General features: G+C 43.3%; 2 protein-coding genes across 3 annotated transcripts in view; one reads left to right on the top strand and one right to left on the bottom strand.

Annotated features, from left to right (window-relative positions):
• Positions 1-6,259, top strand: part of LOC101158756 — a 56,506-nt gene extending 50,247 nt beyond the window's left edge. For both annotated transcript variants that reach the window (XM_023954463.1, XM_023954462.1), the window contains 6 exons: positions 3,358-3,400; positions 3,835-3,949; positions 4,039-4,141; positions 4,592-4,661; positions 5,263-5,366; positions 5,489-6,259. In XM_023954463.1, coding sequence (XP_023810231.1) covers positions 3,358-3,400; positions 3,835-3,949; positions 4,039-4,141; positions 4,592-4,661; positions 5,263-5,366; positions 5,489-5,699 — 646 coding nt within the window. In that variant the 3' untranslated portion in view covers positions 5,700-6,259. The remainder of the gene's footprint in view (positions 1-3,357; positions 3,401-3,834; positions 3,950-4,038; positions 4,142-4,591; positions 4,662-5,262; positions 5,367-5,488) is intronic.
• A 1,262-nt stretch (positions 6,260-7,521) lies between these two features.
• LOC101173456 (F-box-like/WD repeat-containing protein TBL1XR1) overlaps positions 7,522-27,478 on the bottom strand; it is a 42,353-nt gene continuing 22,396 nt past the window's right edge. The window contains exons 3-16 of the mRNA XM_004068169.4: positions 17,230-17,326; positions 15,099-15,244; positions 14,791-15,016; positions 14,587-14,719; positions 14,367-14,508; positions 13,069-13,132; positions 12,630-12,727; positions 12,488-12,548; positions 12,292-12,413; positions 12,146-12,220; positions 11,766-11,893; positions 9,378-9,543; positions 9,188-9,289; positions 7,522-9,112 (exon numbers count right to left, since the gene is read on the bottom strand). Coding sequence (XP_004068217.1) covers positions 9,086-9,112; positions 9,188-9,289; positions 9,378-9,543; positions 11,766-11,893; positions 12,146-12,220; positions 12,292-12,413; positions 12,488-12,548; positions 12,630-12,727; positions 13,069-13,132; positions 14,367-14,508; positions 14,587-14,719; positions 14,791-15,016; positions 15,099-15,244; positions 17,230-17,287 — 1,548 coding nt within the window. The 5' untranslated portion in view covers positions 17,288-17,326 and the 3' untranslated portion in view covers positions 7,522-9,085. The remainder of the gene's footprint in view (positions 9,113-9,187; positions 9,290-9,377; positions 9,544-11,765; positions 11,894-12,145; positions 12,221-12,291; positions 12,414-12,487; positions 12,549-12,629; positions 12,728-13,068; positions 13,133-14,366; positions 14,509-14,586; positions 14,720-14,790; positions 15,017-15,098; positions 15,245-17,229; positions 17,327-27,478) is intronic.

The raw sequence follows: 27,478 nt of genomic DNA, 5'->3' as shown, positions 1-27,478 counted from the left end.
TTTATTTTATGTATATATATATTTATTTATTTATATTTTTAGTGTTTAATATAGTAATAATTGTGTTATTTTTGTTGAATAAAGTTATAAAACATGGATCCAGAGGGTGATGATACTGAGATCTGAACTAGTTTTCTTATGTGTATTACATGTTGTATGCATTTTGTCAACAAAAAGATGCTCCGTAAATACAGAGTTGATTAATAAAAAGCTCTGGGGGTGTTCATGCATGAGAAACTGAAACATTAAAAAAAAAATACTTTGAAGGTTTTTTCTTTTTTTTTTAGTCATTTCTGCTGTTTTCCCATTTCCACCTTTTTTAGAGGGTTCACATCCGTTTAGGTGCTTAAGTGGGTTTGATGCTCTGTAAGCTGCTGCTGTGCAGCACTCAGACCTCTGCAGTCCTTCTGCCCCCTCATCAAAGCTGAGGGTGAGAGGAGCACCATGAGGGACAAGCTCAGCTTTTGGTGATTCCTTCCCAGATATTTAAGGTGGAATTGTACCTTTTTTTCTCAGAAACATCTCAGTTTGTGATGTAAAGCTTTCTGTTTTTGTACTAACAGAGGAGGGGATGAAGATGTGCCTTCTTGTGCTCAAACTGTAATTGTGTCTCTAAATCATAAGAGCCCGACCCCAGAGACCCCCACCGCCAGCACCACCCCCTCTTTTAAATCCTCCTTTTTTGTAGAAATATCTTGTACTATTCAAATGACTTTGAAGATTTTATTTATGTCACCCTCCATACAAATCCTTGCTGGTCTTCTCCTGTGACCCTCTCAGTCAGGGGACACTTCACTTCTTCCTGGAGCAACACTGCCCTCTGCTGGGCTTGTGTGATGCTGCATCTGTAGGATCAATCAAGATTTTCTTGCTGGGCACTTATGAAGAAGAAAGTAAAAGTCTAATTGAGTCACTTTCAGAAGCAAAAGCAAGAGTGACACTTAACCCTTGTGCTATCATAGATGATCCCACCCTTACATTGACGTGTTCTCCCTACCATGACAAAGGTGGATAAAGGTGGAAAGATTTCATGTAATCCATGGACACCAGTGAAGATCACAAATCATTGAAGAAAAAAGGTTCAGAGCACTGTCTAGTGGGTCTAGATGACCCAACTCCCAATAAAGTGCCTAGGATAGCACAAGGGTTAAAAAAAGATTATGATTTCAGAATCATAGCTACCACAGCTCTTCATTTTTTATGTTTAACCTTGTAAATTCTCTCTTATTTTCTTTGCATATGCGGTAAACTGTCAGCATCACTCTTGATCAGGGGTCTCAAACTCGCACCCCGCGGGCTATTTGCAGCCCCCAAGATGATATTTGCGGGGCCCGCCTTATTATGAAAGTTTATTGTTAATGCGTCCCGCCAGTTTGTATGAATGACACTTTTTCAACGTTGTGCGCGGAGCTGACAAACTAACCAATCACAGTGGGGTATATGACTCTTGGGGGCGTTACATTGACCGGGCTTGAAAGCAGGAGCACATTTAACCCTTGTGCTATCCTAGGCACTTTAATATTGGGAGTTGGGTCATCTAGACCCACTGGAGAGTGCGCTGAACCTTTTTTCTTCAATGATTTGTGATCTTCACTGGTGTCCATGGATTACATGAAATCTTTCCACCTTTGTCATGGTAGGAATAACACGTCAATGCAAGGGTGGGGTCATCAAAGGTGAACCAGGTCACTCAACTACAAAAACCATCAGGACACATTTCCCATAATGCAATGTTTTGTGGTCATTGGGCGGCTTGCAGTCAGCGCAGTACTAAATTTCCAGCTGCGTTCGCTCAGGTTGGTGCCTTGCTCCCGCCCCTTTCTCGTGAAATTTTTGTGAAGATTGAAAGGTGATGTTGGAGCAAAAACATGACACACACCAGGTGATCTGTGCAGCGTTGCGTTCAACTGCGTGATCTCAAACACGCTTAACCCTTGTGCTATCCTAGGCACTTTAACGTTGGAAGTTGGGTCATCTAGACCCACTAGACCAGGGGTCGGGAACCTTTTTGGCCAAGAGAGCCATAAATGCCACATATTTTGAAATGTAATTTCGAAAGAGCCATACAATAATGTAGTGTCCCTTCCCCACACTGAGGCACGGAGACTTAACCTCTTTTAAAGTTCTTTATTCCGATTACTGCAGACCGCAACAAACGCCGTTCAATTAATTCAGCAACTCCTGAATCTATCCCGCCGACACGAGAGCGCTTCTCCCAACTTTATATTCCCCTGCTCCCGCTGCAGCCCTCCCATTTCCCTTATTCGGCCCATAGCTGAACCCCATTGGTCCAAACTACCTAACAACAGGCTGAGCGACAGAACTGAGGGCCAATCAGAGCTCTGCTTGACGCGTTCAATGAACTCCAGAACTTTTAACGCGGCCCAACAGCCATCCAAGTCAGTCCGCGACAATTTGTTTAAAACTAAATATACAAATGAATGTGTGCATTTGATTTAATTTCAACATTTTTAAAGTACAATAAGTCTGTGGATTCTTTTTAATATTGTTATTCTGTTGCTAATAAATGATGAGTATTACTCGTGGTAGTTTTGCTGATGGTCTAGTCTGGTTGATCCGTGGTGAGTTTCTGCTTCGTTCAGGCGTTGAGACTTTAAACGTGATCGTAGGTCTGAATGTTCTGTAGATGTAAGAAAGACTGCTCACATGCAGACGGGGAGCCAAACACACACTCACACGCTGCAGTGAGTGACGGGAAGCGGGTTTTACGTTTTTACAATCCCTGCGCGATTCACCTGCTGCCTGTCCCCACAACACCTCAGCCCCACCCTCTGCTTTCTCCCTCACACATCCCGTCCCCGCATCTGCGCGCTCTTTCTCAGAGACGGGAGCGCGTAGTTTTATGCACGTCAATTCACAGGTTTCCAGCTGGTACAAACTCTGTGAAATAATAGATAATAGTAACTGATAGCGCTGGCGCAGATTTCTCTCTCTAAGCACCACTACTACTGCGCGCCTCTGGCATCGCATCGCGCCCGAGAAGGACTGGTCTAATGAAAAAAAAAAACTATAATTAAAGATTTGTCTGCGAGCCACATGTGACCATCAAAAGAGCCATATATGGCTCGCGAGCCCTAGGTTCCCGACCCCTGCACTAGACAGTGCTCTGAACCATTTTTCTTCATTGATTGTGATCTTCACTGGTGTCCATGGATTACATGAAATCTTTCCACCTTTATCCACCTTTGTCATGGTAGGGAAAACACGTCAATGTAAGGGTGGGGTCATCTAAGATAGCACAAGGGTTAAACTTTTCTTTCCTGGCCTGAAAATCGTCTTTAGCTGCTTGATAAACTTCAAACTCAAACTTTGTGTTTTTGTGTGTTTTGCTGTCAGTTCTGAGAAAGCGGGAGAGATCGCCACCATCCCCCTGACCAAGGTAACCCTTCACAGAAGCAGCAGACTCCCAGGTTCTGCAGAAGACTTGGAAAGCGCTGAGTAGAACCAGACCTGAACAAGAATTCTGCAGGAATATCTCAAAAAAACCATGTAGGAAGCAGAAGAAGTAAAACAGAATCAGTTACTTCCTGTGAAAGTTCAGTACAAAGGCTATATGAATTTAAAACTAAACCATGACAGCGTTTAGTTATAGTTTTGAAGAGTTATGATTAAAGTTTAGCAGGTGATATTTTAAGTCATGATTGTTTTAATGCATCACAACATTCTCCAGTTTTAGTCATGATAGTTATGCAGAAACATGATTACAGTAGTCAGGTTCAAACAAAACTCCAATTTCTTTGACAAAAATACATTTTTCAGTGACTGTAGTCTTCCTTCCTCGATGCTGATGTTCTGGTTGTGGTTCTGGTCCAGATCATCATTCAGCGGTACCAGAGCTACTGGTGGGTGGCTGAGCTCATCCAGGTGTTCATCGCCATCAGCGTCACCGTGTCCTTTCTGGTGATGGGGTCTGCCATGAAACACACATGTGAGTCCTAGCCTTCACCCCCGCCCAAAGATGGTTCTGCAGCATTGGGTGTTCTGACCCAATGCTGCTCCTCCTCTTCCTCCTTCCAGTGGACGGGTTGGTGAGCTCGCTGTGGGCGTGGAGGCTGCAGGGGCTGACTGAAGTGTGGGAGCGGCTCTTCCCAAAGCACCATCACTTGTGCTCAGCAAGAAGGTGTGTGTGTGTGGGGGGGGGGGGGGGTAAACTCAAGTATGATAGTACTGGGGGGGGGGGGGCATTTACCGTAGCTTTTTAAACAGTTAGGAAACTAATGCGGAAAGTAGTCACTCCATGTACATTTGACCCCAAAAGTTGGGTTGTGAGCTCTTATAGCTTCCACTTTTTGAATTCAACTCCAACTAAAAAAAGACCTGCAACTGACAGATATACCCTTTCATTTGGAGCTTTTGTGATGAATTTGGCTGAACCGCTGACATTTACCAGGACTTTGCCAACACCTAACCAGGCCACAGTTGAAAGTAAGAATCTATTTCTAAATCTAGATTAATATACGTGAAATAACACCCCGCCCCCCACCACCACCACCAAACAAAGACAGAAAAACAGTCCCTCTTATTGTTTCTGAGTAAAATAATACCAATTTTTTTAAATGTTTTTTTCCAGTTTTGTCAAAGGTTCTGTATCTCTGCTGGGGTTTGGGCTCATCTTCATTGTATCTGCATGTGACCCCCGGGTAAAACACAAACGCCCACACTCACACGTGCACACACACACACACAAATGTACACGACTGCATTTGAGAACTGGACTGAGCGAGTGTGACGTCACCCAGAGAAAATGGATTACTTCTGGCTCCAACCGAATGAAGTCAATTCACTCCCCATGTTTTCCGCTATACAGATGCCGCCATGTTGGAGCCAGATGTGATTGGTCTGAGTCAACAAATCAATGGCAACCACTCTCGCCAATCAGGAGTGAGCTTGTTAGAAGTCCACACCGTTAACACTTAAATCTTAAATCAAATGTTTTTGACTGTTCGACTCAAGACCACTTAATTTATTGAGGCGACTGATTGGTCAGTTTATAAGTTAAATAACTTTCACTACATTAAAAAAACATTAAAAAAATAAATAAAATGTTCTTAAAAAAAGGTAGCAGAGCAAGAATAGTTATTCTGACAAACATAATGACTGTTTATTATACAATGGTCAATAGGATTTAGGCTTCTAGGAGCTTGCAGGTACTTCCTGTTTAGAACATGAGGGGGAGGGGCCACTCAGTCCTGTTCTTACACACAATCAAAGGTATAGGCAGTCATGCAAATTCTTCTCTAGGGCTTCGTGGTCATGCTGGACAAGGTGGTGTCGTTCTCCCTGAACACGGAGGTGGGACTGTTTGTTTTCATCATGCTAAGAGAATCTAAAGAGCAGCGCTTTCAGTGAGTATCTCCTGACGTACAGGAGGACGCTCTTCACATTGAAGTTCCTTCGTTTGTTTCCAGCTCTGACCAGAAGTCCTTAAATACCATCAGGATGTCTGTTTCTTTTCCGTGTCATCCAGACACCTCCCGATCCCTGTGCCGGTAGGAAACTGTACCTTCAGCTTCTCGTGGCTGCTGCCCACCTACTTCATGTTTGCAGTGATCTACGACGTCCTGCAGACGCTGGCAGAGGTGTTCCACTACTTCCCGTTCCACAGCCTGAGTGAGGAGACACGCCCACTGAACCTGACAGGGAGCGCCACTGCAGCTAATGGGACCGCGTCAGTCTGACCCGAGGCGACCGTTAAGCCATGATAGCCTCACCTCTGCAGCTAAAAAGCGTCGACTCTAAGGTGCGCACACATCTGGCTGGTGTGGACATCTGCAGGACAAACCAGGACGGAGCTTTTTTCCGCAGAACGTTAAAGTGCAAGCCCATCATTACATGAAAAGAGCAGAGGAGCAAGCGCAGCACTGAAGTCCACCTCAACGCACTCACCGGGAAACGTGGAGAGAAGTCCTCCAGTTTAGAGGAAAACACTGAGGATCAGAAGAGACTTCAGGAAATCCACACCACCGTGGATTTGGCGCAGTGAAGTGCCATACTGTAAACAACCAGCTAAGGTCAGACATGTTCTGTTCATGAGTGATCTAACCCTATTTCAAGAAGAGGTCCCCTTGAAAGATGAAACCAGGTGTCACTACATCAAAAAGGTTCATTCAATTAGACTCCTTGAGTTATATTGGCTCCGTAACCCTTGTGTTATCCTAGGCACTTTAACATTGGGAGTTGGGTCATCTAGACCCACTAGACAGTGCTCTGAACCTTTTTTCTTCAATGATTTGTGAACTTCACTAGTGTCCATGGATTACATGAAATCTTTCCACCTTTATCCACCTTTGGTAGGAAGAACACGTCAAAGTAAGGGTGGGGTCATCTAAGATAGCACAAGGGTTACCATTGGGAGTGGGGTCATCTAGACCCCACAAAACAGTGCGCTGAATTTTTTTCTTCAATGATTTGGGATCTTCACTGGTGTCCATGGATGGCAAACTAGTAAATTATAAATTCCTACTTCTAACTAGTAAAGTCTATTCTCGTGACTAACTTCTTAACTAGTCTGTTGTGACCTATAGGATTCAGATAAAAGATGGCTGACCTAAGAAGTGAAGGTAAAAGCTGGTTGAAGTCAAGGAAAGAGTTTTGATGCTAAGATGCTTCATGTTTTTGGCCTGCTAAAAAAAAAAGAGCTGCTATGGGAAAGGAAACTGCACAAAACCACACACCCTCCTGCCCGGGTTCTTCATGGATCACTAAGCACCTGTAAGTATGTAGCATGCGATTACCATGTTCATTTGTCAAAAGCATTTGTGAGAAGTGCAAAGAAAGGTACACACCCTTCTGATGCTGCATTAGAAAAGCTTTGGCTGTAAAAATGATTACTGCAAACTTGAATGTTTAAAAATCAATAAATCATGAGATTGTGGTGCTTTTCTGGAGAACTCTTATTTTTAGATCAGCTGTGCAGCGTTCTTGTGTCACGTAGGCCTGAAACACGCAGCAGGAATAGAGGGAGTCATGAAGAGGCAGATTTCCTGTGAAACCGGGCAGACGGCAAGCTGTTCAGAGCGCAATTCTTTTGGACTGATGCTTAGAATTTTTCTTTTTCAACTCCAGCACTGTTGTCGTCTCAGGAACTCATCATGGACGTCATCTGGCTGTGGAGGACACCACATGCCTGAAGGACGATTTAGACTGTTTCTATCATTGCAGAAGAAGTGGAAATGTTGGAGGAATGAAGTACAGGAGACACGGTTTTAAGAAACAACCCAGCAGATTGTGGTTTTGGAGTAAGCCTTGGTTCTTGTAGAGGAAAGACTGCATAGTTTCTAAAACGCCATCTGCAGGCAGCTGCTGAAATGGCAACACCAGAAGATGAAACTGCTGAAGGCGGTTGGCTCAGCTCTGGAGTTTCTTCGAGATGATTATCCAAAAGAGGGTTTTGAAAGATCAAATGCTGCTTTCTGAAGCTGGAAATACTCCTCTTGGTTTGAACATCATTTGGAATTCCATCATGTCCCCTCCCCCAAAGACAGACACAAAAATCAAGAGTTCTTATCAAAATAGACTTTATTCTGGACTTCAGTTCCACTGATCTGATTTGAACAAGGACAGTTGAACTGAGCTGCAGGGGAACTGAACCAAAAAAGGATGGGCTGGCGTCGATGGCCGGACGATGGGCTCAGCGTCTGCATTTTCTCGCATCTTTAGGCAGCTGCTCGGATCAGAAACCAGGCGGGACTCCAGGAGGAAATCAGGAAGTCTGAGGCCCGGCAGCAGAGATGTGGGAGAAATAATTTAAGAACATGTTTGGGGAGGGGGGGGGGCTGTTTTAGGCCAGGCTGAGCTAAAGCATGATTAGCTGATTTTGAAGTTCATAAGGATTCTGGAGAACCTGAAACCTGAACCTGCAGATGGGTCTTTGGTTCCTGTCAACGAGGTCCAACTCTGAGCAGAGTCAGCACCCCGAGCCCGAGGTCAGGTTTTCTACAGAACTGCTGCCGGCTCAGTGAAAACCCTCTTCCTGTTCCAGACTAAAACAAAGGTCAGGTCTGGCTCCACAGTAGCCCCCCCCAGCATTTGCATTATTAGATCTGCAAGACTTTATTTGTTCAATTGAAACCAATTGTTTTCACTGCTAAGGAAGGGGTCAGCAGAAACGGATTTAGTGGTGCTCCTGACCCCAACCCCACCCCGACCCCCACCCTGCAGGTGGGGACTGATTCGTTTGAAGACATTTAAAAAAAAAAAACTAATTTGACAGCTGTCATTAAATTTAAAGACATCGCACATAACATGCAGCGAGTGCGATGAAGATGAATAACTAGGGCGTGGGGGGAGGGGCCATGAAGATGCAACTCAATGGTTTCCGGTTTACTGAGAAGGGGTGGGGCTTGATATTCCGTCTGTGCCGTCTGTTGCTCAACCGCGCTGCAGCCTCTGCGCAGATTAAAAATGCTCTTAAAAATCTAGGGCTTCTCATAGAAAAATATTTACCGGGAACAAAGTCAGTGATCGCTGCACACCAACAGAGGGGAGGAAGAAATTCAGTTTTAAAGACAATATCTCACCTCAAGATGCTCCTCCCCCTGCACACGATGCAGGGTCTGTGCACGTGAGCGTGCGCAGGAGCAACCCCAGACTGTCCAGAACCACACAAGGGGGGGGATGGGCTCCGGAGCAAGGCGAGGCCCCCAGCCACACCACTTAGTTGTTGTTTATGTGTGTGTATTTCTGCCCCGCCCACAGCCCACCCAACCCCCCTAAAGATAAAAAATATAAAAAGGCTAGAGAGGGATCTGAAATTTAAAAAAACTAAGTGCCGTCCTGGAAATGGAAGTGTCCGCACAAAGACCCCCGTGTCTGCGATCTCGCCGATGAGCCCAAAACCGCATTTTGGTACTTCTTTTTTTTTCCAGCTGCCCCCACCACCCCCACCCGCATCTCTCTCAGAGTCTGCGTTTGAAAGGGGGCGCCACCATCCATGCCCCCACCTGTCCGTCCTGTTTCTGGGCCTGCTGCTTCCTGTGGGCGGGGCCGCAGTGGCGAGCGCAGGGACAGTCGTTGGCTATGTACACATTCATGGTCGGTCCATGGCTTCCACCAAACCGCAGGACTATTTCCGAAGATCTAACACACACACCTGCAGGAGAGACGCGCACACCTGTAGAGGGCGGAGACTGGCAAAAATGAGCACCAAGGACTGAAGCACACTCACAGATCCGTCCGACGCGCTGGCCCCCACTTTGTCCCCCGCAGCGTTCCAGCAAACCTCAAAGATGCCCCCTGTCCCTCTGTAACTGTGGACCAACGCCCCCGTCTGCGGGAAACACACACGTGTCAACAGATGCAGTTGGGGTTCTGCTCCGCCACCTGCAGAGCGCTCCCGCCAGGTCCAAACCCCTTACCTGGGTGTTCCAGATGTGCACACATTTGTCAAAGGAGCCGCTCGCCAGGTGGCGCCCGTCGGGGCTGAACGCCACGCTGTAGACAGGCTCCTGGTGTTTGGTCAGCGTGTGGATGCAGATGCCCCGGTCCACGTCCCAGAGCCGGACCGTGGAGTCGAAGGACGCGCTGTGGAGACGAGAGCTGCTGCATTAAACGGAGCGTCCAAACAAAACTTTGTGGTTAATGAGCAACTGTGAAGGCCATTTAGCTCGGCAAGTCACAGTTTCCCTTGTGCTATCTGTGGGGTCCAGATGACCCCACTCCCAACGGGTCATCTAGACCCCCACTAGACTGTGCGCTGAATACACTAAAAAAATGAAACAAGAAAAATGAAGAAAAAAAGACACCATAAAAAAAAGTTATGAACAAAGAAGCTTATTTGTCATCTTTTAACTCTTGTGCTATCCTAGGCACTTTAACATTGGGAGTTGGGTCATCTAGACCCACTAGACAGTGTGCTGAACCTTTTTCCTTCAATGATTTGTAATCTTCACTGGTGTCTGTGGATTACATGAAATCCTCTCCACCTTTATCCAACTTTGTCATGGTAAGGATAAGACGTCAATGTCAGGGTGGGGTCATCTGGACCCCACAAGAAAGCACAAGGGGTATGGTGCTAGAACAGCCAAGGTCAGGGGTTAAATCCCCACACTGGCCGTTCTCTCAACTTTGAGAAGCAGATTTGGATATGACGCTTTTTGAATAATAATTCATGTTGGGGTTAAGACAACTGCAAAAGGAATATTGGTGGAGGGTTTAGGTAAATCCTGAAAGATCCATCCAAAAAATAATCCAGAGAGATAATTCCTTCAGGTGTCACTGTTGTTGGGCAGTCATCTGTCAGAGGCAGTAAGCCAAACCTCATAATCCAAGCAGTGCGCGTAGTACGCATTCAGGCTGATGACAAAAAGGCTGGACGTCCAGAGAGACTTTGTTTTGTTACATAACATGCTTCAAAACACCATGATCACTAACTTAACCTAGGGACATGCTACAGTTTGATCTCACGGCGCCATTCCCTCAGGGGAAGAAGTCAAACATATTTCTCCTTGTTGTGGTGGGATGAATTGTTCCCTTGGAGGCACAGAAACCACCCCATGTTAGTTATCATGATCCCAATAGGAGAATTATTCAAATACTGGGGAGTCCCCAGCCACTGGTGTCAGACTGATGTCCCAAATGTCCCAGAAATCTGCAGACAGATCTTTGTCAAACCTGGGGGGTTGTACAGAAGTCAACTACTGGCCATTATCCACAAGATAATCGGACACAGCCTGTAAGCAGACCTAGAAAGACCACGCTTGGGGCCAATCTGAGTTTGGTTTCACTCTTCATATGGCTCAACTTGAGCAGAGCTTACTATGGGATGCCATCTCTATAGCTCTATGTTTGGACAATCAACTTTGGGAGAGAGGATTCTTTTATTTCGTTTCGTTGCGTTTCGTTGATGGCGAGCATGGAACTAGTGATCATCTCTAAAGCTACAGACACAACAGGCTCTCGTTAAATGAATTGTTCCCTTAGAGACACAGAGAACACAACCTTTAATGATCTTAAATGCTTTTAGCCCACAGTGTTCACACTGGACAAACAAGGGAGGAGCTTATTCTTCTTTTTTTTCTACTGTTTACTAGTGCATGCCTGCCACCTACAGTTGGAAGAGGCTTGGTGCAAAATGTCAACACGGTGCAAATGAATCTGGCTCCAGGCATTTTCTTTCCCATCTCTGATCAAATATCTTCTGACAGACTTGACGTCGTATAATTCTGTTTGGGCACAAACCGCAATTATTCCTTTCTCTTTCGTGATACATTTTTAAACGTTCGGTACTTCTGTCAATGGAAAAGGAGTCTCTGAGTCCCTGATTGGTCAAAGATGAACACGGTTTAACTTTCGACGTGCCATGAGTGGAAACTGATAACGAGCCTAAAAACTTGCATAGTGACGTGTGAATACCAGAGATTTGAACACAAAACCGGAACGCGCATTTACGCTGGTTTTCCGAGACTTTTCATTCAAAGTGATCACATGAAACTGCGTTTCCGAGGACAGCGTTAACTAAGGGGAAACTTAAACGAAAATAACCCAATTAGTTTTGAACGATTGACATGATTGACAGGATATTATATTACTTGCTGGTTTTACTGTTGTAGAAAAATCTAAATATTGAGCTGTTTAGAGGTAATATTTCTAAATCCAAGTTACTGCTCCAGATAATCTAATAACTCTTAATAACCCTTCCACCCCTGCTGTGTGGGCAGATCCACACTCTCACACCAACCTGTAGATGTTAGTAGAAATGCAAACACGCAAAACTGAAGTCCACACTCGCACGTCCTCACACCCACCTGGCGAGCATGAGGTTGGCACTAGGGTTGCTGGTTCCGGGCCCAGTGGGGCTCCACTTGATGGTGTAGATCTCCTTGCTGTGCGCCTGCAGGTCGTGCACACACAAGTCCTGCTTCATGCTCCAGATCTGCAGACCAAAACACAGACCAGCAGGTCAGCCCCTGAACTAACCCATCGCCACGTCACATGAACCTGACGCCCTCCCTAGAGCTCAGATCCGGCTTCAGACAGGTTTCGAGTATTGATGGGAATAAAAAGTGCTCTAGAGACACCTGTAAACACGCCGTGCTGATTTAGTTCATCACCAAGGCTCTAAACCGGTCCAATCAGAGAATTGGCCAGTTGCCACACTCCACTGCAGAGGTGTGATACTGCTCACCTTCAGCGTCATGTCATCCGAGCAGGAAGCTAACAGGTTCCCCGTGGGGTCCCACTTGATTGCATTGACTTCATTCTGCAGACAGAGGAGGATGAACATGAAGAACGGGGCTGTTGAATCCACAAAGGAGTCCCTCACACACTTACTGTGTGTCCCTGGAATGTCTTGATGGGCCGGTCCTGGCCCAGCTTGCAGACGTGGATGCACATGTCGGTGCTGCAGGAAGCGAAGGTGTTGTTGCTCTGCCAGTCCACGTCGAGCGCCGGAGCTGCGGGACACAGATGGGCGTGAGCCAGCGAGCTGGGCTGCATGTGCAGCGCTCGCGTGGACGTGTCACTGTACCTGAGTGGAAGGGGAACTGCTGCTTGGCCTCTCCTGTGTGCGCGTCCCAGATGATTGTTGTCTGTCAGGACAGAAGCAGTGCCTGTGAGACTGTTGAAGGAGCTGCGGCCGCTTTTTGTAGCCGCCACAGAAGGCGCATTACCTTATCTACTCCTGCACTCAGGATAAAGTTTCCTTTTTTGTTCCACTTCAGGGCGAAGATGGGTCCTTTGTGTTGACCAAGAGTGCTGGCCAGATTACCTGATGCACAAACACGAGATCAATATTCTTGTTTTTAGTTTTAGGATCCGTTTTGGAGTATAAATGTTTCATTTCTCTCATTTCTGTAGTTTATAGTGATTTAAGTTTTGTACATTTTTATGCTTTTGCTGATCATTTCTAGTAAATATTCCTTTCAGCGGATTTGACAATACTGCAGTTGCAACACATGGTGGCAGCATTGCTGCAGAAAATGAAGTCAGTTTGCAGCAGAGCTTGAACTATAGAGAGGCTCAGCATGAATAAGCAGCTGTCCCTCACAGTTGAACAGTTCCTAGGATTTGATTGTTTCCTAGAAAGTGTGGCAGAAAAAGCTTTCTCACCGTCTTTTGTCCATATTCTGGCAAATCCATCGTAGGAGCCGGTGGCCAGCAGTGTGCCCTCACTCTGCCAGAGACAAAGACAGAACTGGTCATTACAGCTTATTTTTGGTCACGCTTTGATATCATTCAGGGCCGATGACTGTCACCGTGGCAACTTGCTCAGATTTGAGGTCCCAGTTTCGTTCGCACTATGGAGCAAAGCAGCTGACGTGTAAAAAGAAGCTCAACAACAACTGAGACCCGCAACTGATAAAAAAAAACTCCTGTTCTGGTCCCTTCTCAGGGAATTGTGACCATCTGTTGACAGAACCAGTCCAGATCTGACAGCAGGAGCACATCCAGGACCAGAACTGATCCTAAAGGAGTTCGCCGAGCTTGGAGCAGAGAGAAACATGGACAAATATGGAGAAATTCCACTTTAACATCCCCAAAAACAAAAACACAACATGGGCATCACCTAAAGCACTATATGAAAGCTACAGCAGTGTGGACTGGGAGGGTTTCAAACACTAAACCGCCCTACGGGCTAAAGATGAAGACCTGGGATCATGTGACATGAATAGGAAACTTCCCTGTTATGTATCAATCCCACCCCCTTAAGCAATGTGCGTTCAAACGACCACTTTCAATGAATCGTCTATGTAAACGCGAGGATATGGTCAATGGCGTGTGTGCGTGTTTCAGGCTTCAAATTCAGACTGCTGCGTTAAGTCAGTTTTTCTATGAGGCACAAATCTGTGAAGCAGTGCAATGAAGATTGTTTTGAACAATTATAATAATTCAAAAGTAGAACATAAAATAAGTTTGGATTGGTGTTAAATTTCAAAATAAAATACTGAAAAGTTCATGGTTGAAACATTCTGTTAATGCATTTTCTTGTTCTTATGCAAAAAAACACCTTTCTGTAAGTTTTTGATGTACAAAATCAATTATTTCACATTATATTTAAACATTCCTGTTATATCATATTGTAGTTAAGGTCAGCGGCGGTGTGAAAACAGTTGTTTATAAAATAAAACTTCTTTTGAAAGCAAACTTTAAAAATGATTAAATAAGAAATGTTGAATTTTTATGCAGAATCAAATGAATTGATGAATTTGTTAGTTCTGACCATCACATGACCTCGAACCTCCACTGTCAGCTACTTGTGTAACAAACACACATAAACGCGCAAACACAGCTGGGGAAGATAAACACAGGTGATCAGAGCTAATATTTAGGAGAAACGACTGAAAAACTGGGTAGGAAATGTAAGTAGGTGTGTGTGTGTGTGTGAGAGCGTTTGTACGCATGCTCACATTCCAGTCTAGTGAGGTGACGTCCTTGTTGCTCGGGACATCCTGCCCTCCCTCCCGTATGCAGTGTCTCAGGACCAGCTGTGTGGAGCTGCTGGTGCTGTTCTCACTCAGGTTCCAGATCCGAGCGGTGGAGTCTCCGGACCTGTCGAGCGCACACGTGTGAACATGTCTTCATCTCTATGCTCGTGCGCTGCTGTTAAAGCAAATCAGTGGGACTCACCCCGATGCCAGCAGGTCGCTGACAGGGTTCCAGGCGCAGATGAAGACCTCGGACTCGTGGCCCCTCAGGACCATGGCCTTGTTTTGAGGGATTTCTACGTCCCCGTCCACTTCCATCAGGTCTGCGTGGTTATCTGAGGGCGGTAATGAGTCAAACGTGCGTCTAACTTCTGGCCCCGGGCTGTACTTGTCCTCTGCCACTCACTCGCTAAGGCGTGCGCTCCGTTCTCCTCTCCGTTGGCAGTGTTCTCTCCGTTCTTGGTGTTCCCAGTGATGCTGCCTCCTGCTGCTGATGCTGGTGCCGAGGCCGCCGCCTGCTGCTGGGCCATTTTGTCCCGATAAGCCTGCTGCCTCGTCTGAACGACATCCGGCATCACTGCGTCGATGAGGGACAACGACTCGATGGGCCGCCCGTCAAACAGCGTGCCGTCCTGCAGAGAAGAGGAGCTTGTGAGACGAAGAACGCCCAGAAGCTTGCAGGAGAGCTGCATTACTGGGACACCCGTTTCTCACCTCATTGATGCTGACTTCTGCTTCCACGTACTGCAGGCCCTTCTGAATGATGCTGATGAGGGCGGCGGGGGGCACAAGAGCGCCGTTGATGTTGGACTGACTGATGTGGCTCTCTATGCCAAAGGTAAAGGCCGAGTGGGAGAACCCTGCAGGCGAGCAGCGACATGCTGTGAAACAGTCCGTACAGGTTCACAGGCCAGCTTACCACAGCCCCCAAAAAAAATAACACAATGGGTGTTAAACACACATCACTGTATCACCACCATGAACATCCCGTCCTTTAATCCCTTGGTTTGTTCACAAAAACCTTTCTCGCTGACTCGGCCTGAAACTCTTCAATCTAATTTAGTCTTGTACAGTCAAACTTTATTTTAAAGTTTATTTTACAACACACACAGGTCAATATTTATGTTCCATTGGCATATTTTCAGAGGATTTACAGTCATCTATGATTGCTCTGCAACAAATTCTGAAGCAGTATGCGCACAAGCACACACACATCCCACAAACACACACACACAAGTTTAACCTAAAGTCAAGCCAAACTTTCCTTTCCGATTCTTTATTAGTAAGAAGCACTTAACGCTTGTATCTTAAAAAATTGAGGTTCGCTGATGAAATGAGTGAAAAGTTAACTGGGAAGCTGCTTAAAGACCCAGTTTGATGAAAATAGTGTTCTGTTGGTGTTTTTAACATGTTGTGGCACCTTTTGGATGATGGAGGAGATGTATAAAGCAAATTAAGATTAAAATAGCACTTCTAAGGATTTTTTTTCTCATACTGCTGAGGATCTAATGAAAATAAATGCAGTTTAAAAAAGATTGTCACTGTGATGTGGAACATATGTTGGGCTCCATGCTCCATTCTAAAAGATCCATGTACGTCTTTGTTTTCCTCCTTAGATAAGAATGACGGTACCGCGATTTAGCCGCAGCTTCAGCTGTATTTTGGAAAAGTCCCGCCCCTATAACTGTCTCCACCAATCATTCTTGGGGGCTTAATCACATGTCATCAGTCTGACCAATCAGAAGTGGTTAAAGTCGTCACTTCCTTGTCCCGATTTAGCTCGTGAAGTCGCTCAGTTCTAACAAATATACAACATAAAGCTTGTTTTTAACGTGTAGCTTTCCACAGAATCCGGTGTCAGACCGTGGAACAAGTGAACAAAACAATGAAGCTCTGAAAAGCGATCCCCCGCCGTTTTATGCACTACATCTCCCATGATGCATTGGGTTAAAGTGACGCAGCGCACAATGAGATCTGTTGTTAAACGTCTTAAAACCAACATTGTCTGTATGTGATAGTTTCAGTATTTTTTCGTAGAGTTTAACCCCCTGGCTTATTTCTATCTCTATTCTTGTTCTTCTGTTTGTTACAGATGTGTATTTGATATTTGCAGTTGTGTTTTTTATTGCATACCTAAAAGTACATCCTTGTAAAATGACATAATGTGCAATAAAGTTGATTTAAAATAAATAAATAAATAAAAGTCTTAAAACAACAACGAACACACCTCAAACTGTTTTTATCTTCTAACTTAACTTTTATTACATCTTTTAGAAAAAAAACAGCTGCAGCTTCCAGCTTTTCTACCAAAATTATCTCAAAAATGCATGTGAGATTGCGGACGGACTATGAGTTTCTCTTTTTTTTTTTTTTTGGATGCTGGTGTGCCGCGGGATTTTTTTCAAGTTTAAAGTGTGCCGTGGCTTAAGAAAGGTTGAAAAACACTGGTTTACACTCACACAAATATTTTCAAACTTCAGCATGATCTTATGCTTCTTTAGATTCACGCTGTGAGCTGGTTTTTCTACTTGTATTACACTACTTGCATTACAATATTTACTTCAATTCTTTTTCTTTGGTATGTGGGAAGAATTCACGCTACAGTGAACCAAACCAGAGTTCATCTGCATGTGTACTGGAGATCCTTGCTCTCCAGATGACCAGAAGACTCTTGTTTGGTCTGCACCAAAATCCAGATAAGTGTGAAAGCACTTTAAAGAGCATCATCAGGGGAAAGTAATGCTTTGGCCTTTTAAAACAGAATAAAAAGTTAAAAATTAAATTAAATCAAATAAGAAAATCACAAAAGACTCATCATGCATTGTCTGCTTTTCCTGCAACATACCTGACTCCTGTAGGTATCTGTAGACCAGAAAGTTGACCTCATCACTGCTAATGCTCATCTTTAATCCTGTTACACCATGAGGTCAGCACGCACACACCTAAACCACAGAGAGGAGGTCATGAGCAAAAACAAACATCATCAAAACATTGACAGACGCACAACATCATTATCACAGATCGAAACACACAGTAGGCAGCGCCGTGCCTGCTGTTAAAAAACCCACTCTGATTAGAAAAAAAGTTGCTGAAGAATTTTTTTCTGGTTATGGAGGACATTAAAAAATTGTTTATTTCTTTAGTCAAATTGTTGTGAATCAGGGGCAAACGAAAAAATGCTGTTTAAAAATGTGCTTTTTAAGCTACGGTGGCTGTCAAAGCGCCAGTCAAAATAACCATTCTTGCTCTCCTACCTTATTTGTTTAATGTTCTTGTTTAAATGTTTTCAAAATGTTCTTGCTAATCCTTCTTTATAATTTTTTTATATAAGTTATTTCAAGTAAAAAAATTGCCCAATTAGATGCTGCAATAAAAGTACGTGGTTCCCTCTGACCTCCTTATCCTGAGCCCGCTTTCCAGTGGTAGCGTTGTGGACTTTTATCAAGCTCGATCCTGATTGGTGAGAGTGGTTTCCATAGAAACAACGAATTAGACTGATTGGGACCGATCACCACTAACTGAAGTTGTCTGACTCCAGCATGGTGACATCAGTATCGTGAAAAAATGGAGACTGTATTGACTAAATTGTAGGCAAAAATGAGCCATTTTGGGTGACATCACACTCACTCGGTCCAGTTCTGTCAATGCAGGGCTCCAGACTGCGACCAATTGGTAGCATTTTGCGACCAAAATTTGAGAGTGTGCAACTAAATTTTACATCCAGTCGCACATGTGCTACCAGTAAATTTGCCTCCCCCACCCTTCGTATTTTTAATACATCAAACGTAGAAGGGGCACGTCAATGATCAATGAAATAATCAATGAGACGCGAGCGCACACACACGCAGGCAGACACACACTCGTGCACATATTCATGAAACGCGAGCACACTCTCGCGTGGTACCCGTCTGTGAGGCGGCACAGTCGGAAATTGGAGTTGTCCTTACAATTCAATTTAGTTTTAATATTCCTCTCTCCCTCAGTATGATCTGTGTTATTATATATTTTATGATTATTTTAATGTTTTGTAATGTATGTAGCCTTTTTTTAATCAATTGGTATTTTAAATTATTTTGATTGATCACTGAACTACAAAAACCATCAGGACACATGTCCCATAATGGATTGTTTTGTAGTCATCAGGGCAGCTTTCAGTCTACCCCTGTGCCGGTTCCAAGCCCGGTTTGAGAAGGTTGCGTCAGGAAGGGCATCCGGCGTAAAACATTGCCAAATTTACCATGCGACTTGTTCGCTGTGGCGACCCCTGATGGGAGAAGCCGAAAGAGGAAGAAGGAGGGCAGCTTTCAGTCAGTGCAGTACTAAATTTCCAGCTGTGTTCGGGTAGGTTTGACCCTTGCTCCCACCCCTTTCTTGTGATATTTTGTTTTGATTGACAGTTGATGTGTGGAGCAAAAACAAAAATATATGTCTCACACCAGGTGATCTGTGCAGCGTTATGTCCACCTGGGTGATCTCAAACACTCTTATTGCGCATCTTGGCTGCACTTATTTGTTGTCACCAACATACATTTCCATCTGTTTTCTTTACTTATTTGTACTGTCATGACAGCGATGCTTTTGTCAGTTTACCTTGTTGTTGCATCTTCAAAAGTGCAGAATAAAATGTGACACTGAATTAGAAACAGCACATTGTAATCTCTGCATCTATTATTAAAGAATTTATTAGTGATACAGTGGAAATTATTAGATTGGGTTAGCATGTTGATTTACGGTATGCGCCCCTAAATTTTCTGGTTGTGCCCCTAAAACTTTCAGTTGAGGGCCACTGTGCTCCTAGTGAAAAAAGTTAGTCTGGAGCCCTGCAATGGACATTATACATGATCAGATTATGAAGATCAAATGAATCCCATGCAGATCAACTTCAGATCAAGGCCCTTAGCTATGTTGGGTCTTTGTCCAGGTAGTTTATGAACAACACAAATAAATGTTATTCTTCAAATCCTGAATTTTTTTCTACCCTTTTTGTAGAGTAAAGAAAAAGTATGAAGCAAACCTAACAGCAACAATCAGCTCCTGTCGTTTATCTGATCAAATGTAAGGTTAATCACCTACATAAATGAGTGAAAGAGAACTGTACAGGAACTCAAGACCAACAAGGTGAAACAGAGAAGAGAAGGAGACCAGCTTTATCTAGCATCACAAAAGTATTTAACTTCATCAATACAGGGCTCCAGACTAACTTTTTTCACTAGGAGCACAGTGGCCCCTAACTGAAAATTTTAGGGGCGCAACCAGAAAATTTAGGGGCGCATACCGTAAATCAACATGCTAACCAAATCTACTAATTTCCACTGTATTACTAATAAATACTTTAATAATAGATGCAGAAATTACAATGTGCTGTTTCAAATTCAGTGTCACATTTTATTCTGCACTTTTGAAGATGCAACAAGAAGGTAAACTGACAGCACCATCGCTGTCATGACAGTACAAATAAGTAAAGAAAACGGATGGAAATTTATCTTTGTGACACCAAATAAGTGCAGCCAAGATGCACAATAAGTGTGTTTGAGATCACCCAGGTGAACTCAACGCTGCGCAGATCACTTGGTGTGTGACATATATTTTTGTTTTTGCTCCAACATCAACTGTCAATCATCACAAAAATATCGCGAGAAAGGGGTGGGAGCAAGGGGCAAACCTACCCGAACACAGCTGGAAACTGAACTGACTGAAAGCTGCCCTACAGACTACAAAACAATGCATTATGGGACATGTGTCCTGATGGTTTTTGTAGTGGAGTGATTAATTAAAATAATTTAAAATACCAATTCATTAAAAAAGGCTACATACATCACAAAACATTAAAATAATCATAACATATATAATAACACAGATCATACTGAGGGGGAGAAGAATATTAAAACTAAATTCAATGTTAAGGACAACTCCAATTTCCTGTTCTCCTTCAGTCTTGCTGCAGATTCGCTTTCATCTCACAGCCCCCCCGCCTGGTGTCCCCAACGATCCACGCGAGGTGCCGGTTCATCTCAAACACGTCTATCGTTGCATTTTCCCCACGTATTTTCAGTTTGTTTAAAACTAATGTTTTTGCTCGAGCGTGTTTAAAGTTCAAGCCCCGTTAGCTGTCACGCATGTAGGTGTGGGACATTTATTCTCCTCAGCTGACCCGACTCCCGCGGGAGCGGTGTGCTGCCGTAACGGCCGTGCATAAACCCTTTGATGCGCCGCCGTAACCAAAACCTAAACCTTTGTCCGGTTCTGTGCGGCCCAGAGAAAAGTTCAGCACGGACTGCATGTATTTGGAAAATTACGAGCGAATAAATACGTTATAAAGGAAAGTAAGGAACTCCTTAATGTGGTCCGGGGAGGGGAGGGGGGCTGTCAGGTTTCCTGCTTTCAAACCCTGTCATTGTCACGCCCCCAAGAGTCATATACCCCACTGTGATTGGTTGCTTTGTCAGCTCCGCGCACGACAATGAAAAAGTGTCATTCATACAAACTGGCGGGCTGCAGTAACATTAAACCTTCATATTAAGGCGGGGACCGCAAAATATCATCTTGGGGGCCGCAAATAGCTCGCGGGCCGCGAGTTTGAGACCCCTGCTGTACACTCTGGCACTGGTACACCAGCCGCAGGTCGGAAGAACGAATCAATAGTTCGCTTACCCATAGTTCAGACGCACATATCAGGTTGTGATATTTGTCTCAGTTTCCTTCCCACAGATGTTTACGCGCACTCGATTATCTCTAGGCCCCGCCCCCTCCACGCATTTTAGCCAATCACAGTGGCTTTCCCTATTCTTCTCACACGCAATGGCCGCCTCACAGACAGGTATCACGCGAGAGTGTACGTGCTCGCGTTTCATGAATATGTGCACGAGTGTGTGTGCCTGCCTGCGTGCGTGTGCGCTTGCGTCTCATTGATTATTTCAGTGATCATTGACGTGCCCCTTCCACGTTTAATGTATAAAAAATACGAAGGGTGGGGGAGGCAAATTTACTGGTCGCGCATGTGCGACTGGATGTAAAATTCGGTCGCACACTGTCAAATTTTGGTCGCAAAATGCGACCAATTGCTCGCAGTCTGGAGCCCTGCAATAACATCTTAACTTTCTCTTTCGTTATTTTCGGTGATGCAGAAACTCACAGATCCACAAACTTGTCTCCCAACAACACACATCCATTAACATGTTGACGCAAGTGATGAAGTACAGCCAACATACAGGCTAAGCTGCTGATTGACTGTGGGAACAACCGGATGATCAAGTCTGGGGCTTGAGTTGGAGTAGTGACAGGTAAACTCCATCACCTGAGATTAAACCTAGTGACCTGCAGTACTGCGTCATAGCTGACAGTCCTAATTAACCCTTTAACACCGGAGCTTCAGCTGCGGTGTTTACATACATTCATTCCACTACTGTAAGTCTTCAACCTTTTACGCAATTAACATAATAATAATAACATAATTCCAATGGATTCTGACGCGAAAAAAGGCAGCCATGCACTGATGTACAACACTTTACATTACTTATGTGTTGGGTGTTATGGGACGGTCGTGGTACAGACGTAGAGTGGTCAACCTATGATCAGAATATCGCACGTTCGGTTCCCACCAGGCGGCTGTCAAAGCCTGCTTGGACAAGACACTGAACTCCACATTGCCGCAGGTGGGTATAGGTTGGCGCTAGTGTTCGGCAGCAGAGCCGCATCAATGTGTAAATGTGTGTGCATGGGGCTGTGACTATAAAGCGCTTTGGGCTTTCTAAGAAAATAGTAAAGCGCTACACAAGTATATGTCATTTACCATTTACTATTTATGAAAAGCCGTTGTTCTCTGCGTCATAATCAGATGATTCATGTTGATCGCATAAACAGTCGAAGAGCTACAGTCTCATCTCCGGTGTTGAAGGTTTAAAAGAAACTTTGCAGCAGAGCGTGAGAAATACCTAATCAAGAATTAACTGTAATTCTTTGACCAAACCAAAGCTCATCTGATTTACCAAATCAATACAAAGATCAACCACCTTCAGCTGACATTGTTCAAAAGCAGGAGCCATTCTACAACATTTTCAAAATATTGTTTTAAGTGAGCAAAAGTGAGATCTTGTTTACACCTGAAAAACGAGGCCTTAAACAGACAACTACTTTCCCAAAGCTGGAATAATCATTAAATTATGCTTCAATTCATGACTGAAGAAGACTTCATTGAGATAGCACCCAAGCCAAAAAAAAAAAAATGTCATAAAATCATAAAATAAACAACTATTCCGGAATCTGCCTGATGAGGGATAGGGGTGTGCCAAAATATCGATATGGTGATATATCATGATATTTAGTCCCGTGATTGATTCTCGATGCGTTTTCATCAAGTATCGACCTTTTATTTACGTTTGAAGACAGTGTAAAAACGTTATATTAATAATCCTTTGGGGGATGGATGGATGAAGAAGAATATACATTCAAAACGAAAATGGCGGATGGGAAAAACAAGGAGAATAGCGAGAGGAGCAAGTTAAACGACGCGCCGGCAGCATTGAAGCTATCACCCGGAGTTGTGTGAGAAAGCCGTGGCTGTTGCTGGCCTGAAGCCGACACAGGCGTGGATACATTTTTCCAGGTGAAGCTACCACCGTCTTCTGCGAGAGCAGGAAAAATAACAAACGGGATTGCTGTTTGAATGCACAAGGGGCTCCGTCCCTACAGCGAGGTGGAGAACGAGGGAGTTCAGTTTTTATTGAATGCATTAGAGCCACGCTTTGACATTCCCTCTCAGAAATCCTGAAATAATGATCCCTGCACTGTACGCCCAGACCAGAGCTATGGTTGAGATGGAAACAGCAGAAAGAGTGGCATCCCTGCCCTAAGACCCCCCTTCTCCTCAAAGCAGGGGTAGACGAGCGGAGTGTTGACGCTTGTATATGACTTATTCATTTTTTATTTTGTTTACAGCAATTTTGTACTAAATAATGGCACTGGTTTTCATGTTCACTATTGTTTAAATCAAATTTTACAGATATTTTCAAATGAAAATTGTCATTGTTTGTCAAAGACAGAGTATTACTGATTTCAGCAATGTTACACAAAGTCTGTTATTCATTACAGCAAATAGGACACAAGTTGTTTATCATCATTGTGAATAAAAACAAAAAAATAAATGGGGAAATATTTTCCAAAAAACTGTTTTTCAAGTTCTTCTTTCTTAAAGTTTTATATATCATGAGTCGTTAGAGACGATATATAGTGATTATCACATTATCACCATGTCGTGATAGTATCATTATCGTGAGCAATGTATCACAAATCGTATCGTATCGTGAGGTACCCAGTGATTCCCAGCCCTAATGAGGGCAGACTTTAGACAGTATTTGTGGAAAACCAGAAACCTCAATCTATCTAAACAAAGCAAGTGTATAGAATATTTGGTGTTTTGCAGCTATAAAAAAAGCTGAAAATAGTCAAGTAAATTTGGAATGATCACATCACTAAGAATTATAAATTTTCAACAAATTTCAGAACCAGGGCTCTCATCTTACTTTGAAACAAAGATTTAGCATCCAATCATGAACATTTCTTTGATGTCCTGAAAAATGTCAAACAAGTAAAACGTAGACCAGAGAGTTTGGTTTAATTGGGATATTACCTCCTAATCTTTCACCTAAAGGGAATTTTTCTATCTGTTGTTGCCTACTACTTTCTCCAGTAACCTTTTGATCTAATATGATTTTTACTTATTTGGCTGTTGTTGAAATACAGTTAGGACAGCTTGGTCTTGTTGGAATCATGTAAAGGATTATAGCAACCATAATCGATAAGGTTTGCTAAAATGGTTTTCTGACATTAGGGTTGCGCTTTATTAACAGATTTTATCATCGTTGCTTGTATTGTTTTAAAATAGAAATCTACAAATATCTTCTCAAATAAACTAAATGGAGAGGTAGCGTAGCATTCATATGCATGTCATATTGAAAGAACTGTTAAGAACAGACATAAACCAACATCTATGAATGTCTAGTTGTTAGCCTCTTTCTGGACCAGCCATTCATGAGTAAAAGCATTCCAACAATAAAGGGCTTATCTCTTACGGTTTACATAGCACACATGGGTGTGATTACATGGCAACTTGGATTCTGAGGGAAGCCTGGTTTTGAGACAATGACTAATCAGGATTTCTAAAAGCCTAGAGTACCAGAAACAGCACAGATGAGATTTAGGGGCTATCAATGCCAAACACTTTTTTTATTGGCTGCACCAACAAAAATATGAAAAAGGTTATAAAACTAAACATCTGGTAAAAGACAACACTGGCAGAGTTCAACCCTCACCAGAAACAAATCTGAGTGAAGGTCTGCTCAGATTATCAAACTCCTGCTCAGTTAGGGTGGGAATTTAACCCTTAAAATTACCAGTGATGTTGGCAGTGCAACGCTGCTTTTGTCAGTTTCCAAATTCGCTGAAATTTATTGTGCAAACAGTTAAAGAGTTACAGTAGTTGTAAGACGAAAACTAGAGCTAAAGCTCTGATGTTACCGGGTTAATGCACCCCAACAGGAACCCATAGTTCCAAAGCTACCACTACAAGGGAAACCTAGCGGTACCCAGAAAACATAAAGTATTGCTTCCATGACACATGGCATAGAATGCTTTAAACACAAATTGGTCACTAAACAGATGTGATTTGTTGTTTAACACACAATCTAGATATTCATCTTTTATAGCACATGTGTCAAACTCAAGGCCCGCTTGGCCAAATGTGGCCCGCCATGTCATTTTATGTGGCTCGCGAGAGCATAAAAGTTTTTAATTTCTTAAAATAAAAAATTTAAAAATTGTGTGTAATTATTCATATCTAGGGGGAATCAGACTTGAAATATCGGATTGGGCAACTATACACTTTAACACTGTCCATATAACCTAACCTGACAGAATCAAATTTAAAAGGATTTATGCTAGAGTAACAAGCAAACATATGTTTTCTATGCAACTGTAATTGTCCCTTTAAAAATTTACGATAAATAAATAAGTGAGTTATATAACATAAAGGAGTAGTTACATTTATTTTTCATTACATTTAGTTACATGTATAAGTTATATCTGGCCCTTTCAGGACAGCCACTATGCTGATGTGGCCCTTGGTGAAAATTATTTTGACACCCCTGTTTTATAGGGACCAACAAATAACACAGATAAAGGCCCGTTCACACCGGGACGAATTTCGCCGGCGATTTTCGCCGACGTTTAACGCCTCGTGACTAAACAAAGGGCACCAATGTGAGTGTGCACACCGACGCGAAAAAAACGCCATGCGTCAAAGCGTCAAATAAAAAACGCCTCGGGTTCGTTTTTTTTTTTTCGACGCGTTGCGTCGAAATCTATTCGACTTATGAGAATGCCGCTTTTGCACACGTGTCTGGAGCTTCTGAAGTTACAGTAAAACACAACTTGGGGGCGCTCAAACACAAAACTGCCTTGCTGAGCACACATACCAGCGAAGAAGATAGACGTCAAGTAGCGTCTACACTGCCGCGAAGAAATAATGACGGACATTCTAAAATATCCCCGAACCAAGCACCAGTTGGAGCTACTGGTGCTTGAAATATTCATGTTTTCTTTTTATTATTCTGACTAGCGCGTAAATACTTGCTCTCTTCTTCTTAGTGAAAAGCGACTTTAAGAAGCCTAAAGTTGCGCAGCGCCACCTTGTGTACAGGAGTATTTCTGTTTACATTAAGCGCCATCTAATGTCAGGGAATGAAATTGCATGTTCGCTCAGCTCATCGTCAGCGAAAATCGCCTGGGTATGAACACAAAAAACGTGGCGAAAAACGCTGGCGAATAATGCCTGGCGAATATTCGTCCCGGTGTGTACGGGCCTTAAGACTAAAGCACTTGTGGAAGTAAATAGTAAACAGAATTAGTGAGGCTAAAACAATGGTTCGACAAAAATAAACTCTCGCTCAATGTTAACAAAACAAAATGAAAATCATGATTTTTGGAAATTTTCATATTACTGCAGATTTAGAAATAAAAATTCTTATTGATAATCATATTTTGGAAAGAGTGACGGAAATTAAGTTCCTTGGAAAAATTATGGACGACAAAATAAGCTGGAAACCACAAATAATGCAAGTCAGAGATAAACTTGCTATAAGCATTGTATTGTTGGGAAAAACGTGTCATACACTCACTCACAAAGCACGTCGTCTACTAATATATTCATCCATAATACTACCATATTTACAGTACAGTGTAGAAGTTTGGGGAAATACTTATGAAACTAACCTACAGTGTTTGTATATCTTACAAAAAAGCCATTTGAATTATTCATGGTGTGGATTATGGGACACATACAACAAACGCACTATTTTTAAAATCAGGTTTATTGAAATTATGGGAACTAGTGAAACTTAAAACGACTCTCATCATGAATAAAGCCAGAAACAACTTACTTTCAGTAAACATACAACAAATGGACAGAGATGGGAGGTACAATTTAAGAAATCAGCTGAACTTTTTAAAAGCGGAGCATTCCTACTACAAAAAAAAAAGGCAGGGCTCGACATAGCCATTTGTCCGCTGGCCCGGTCCTGTTTTTCGAGCAGTACGGACCACAAGACTTTATTTTTTACTTGTCCGCTCGGGCCACTAAAATATCTAACAATTAATACATTTTTCACCTTTTACAATAAAGTATATTTTGCGAAAACGTGTAGATTTACCTCGTCTTTATAATTCACTTTTTCTGCTAGTCCTGTGTTCAGACTTCAAGGGTTTCTATGGGAAACCTTTTATCACTCTTCTCCTCCTCTCCCGCCTGCGCGCGCGGCTGTCACTGCCGAGCACCACGCGGCACGCGCTCACTCAATTTTTTTTTCAAACTTTATTGAATGTAACAATTCAATACTAAACAATGTTAAACAGCAACAACGAAGGAACAAGCCAGTGGGTTATTATTACATTTTAGGCAGATATATTTAAACTGACACACATATAAGCGCCCCCTGGTGTTTTTTCACCGCGATGATCATAAATCCAACACCGTCACTGAAGAGAGACTGAAGCATGTCAGAGATGTGGAAGACATGGCAGGAATAGATAGGAATATGTTAGAT

The sequence above is a fragment of the Oryzias latipes genome, chromosome 4 (genome assembly GCF_002234675.1).
Source record: "Oryzias latipes chromosome 4, ASM223467v1".
NCBI lineage: Eukaryota > Metazoa > Chordata > Actinopteri > Beloniformes > Adrianichthyidae > Oryzias > Oryzias latipes.
This window is presented reverse-complemented; position numbering and strand designations above follow the sequence as displayed.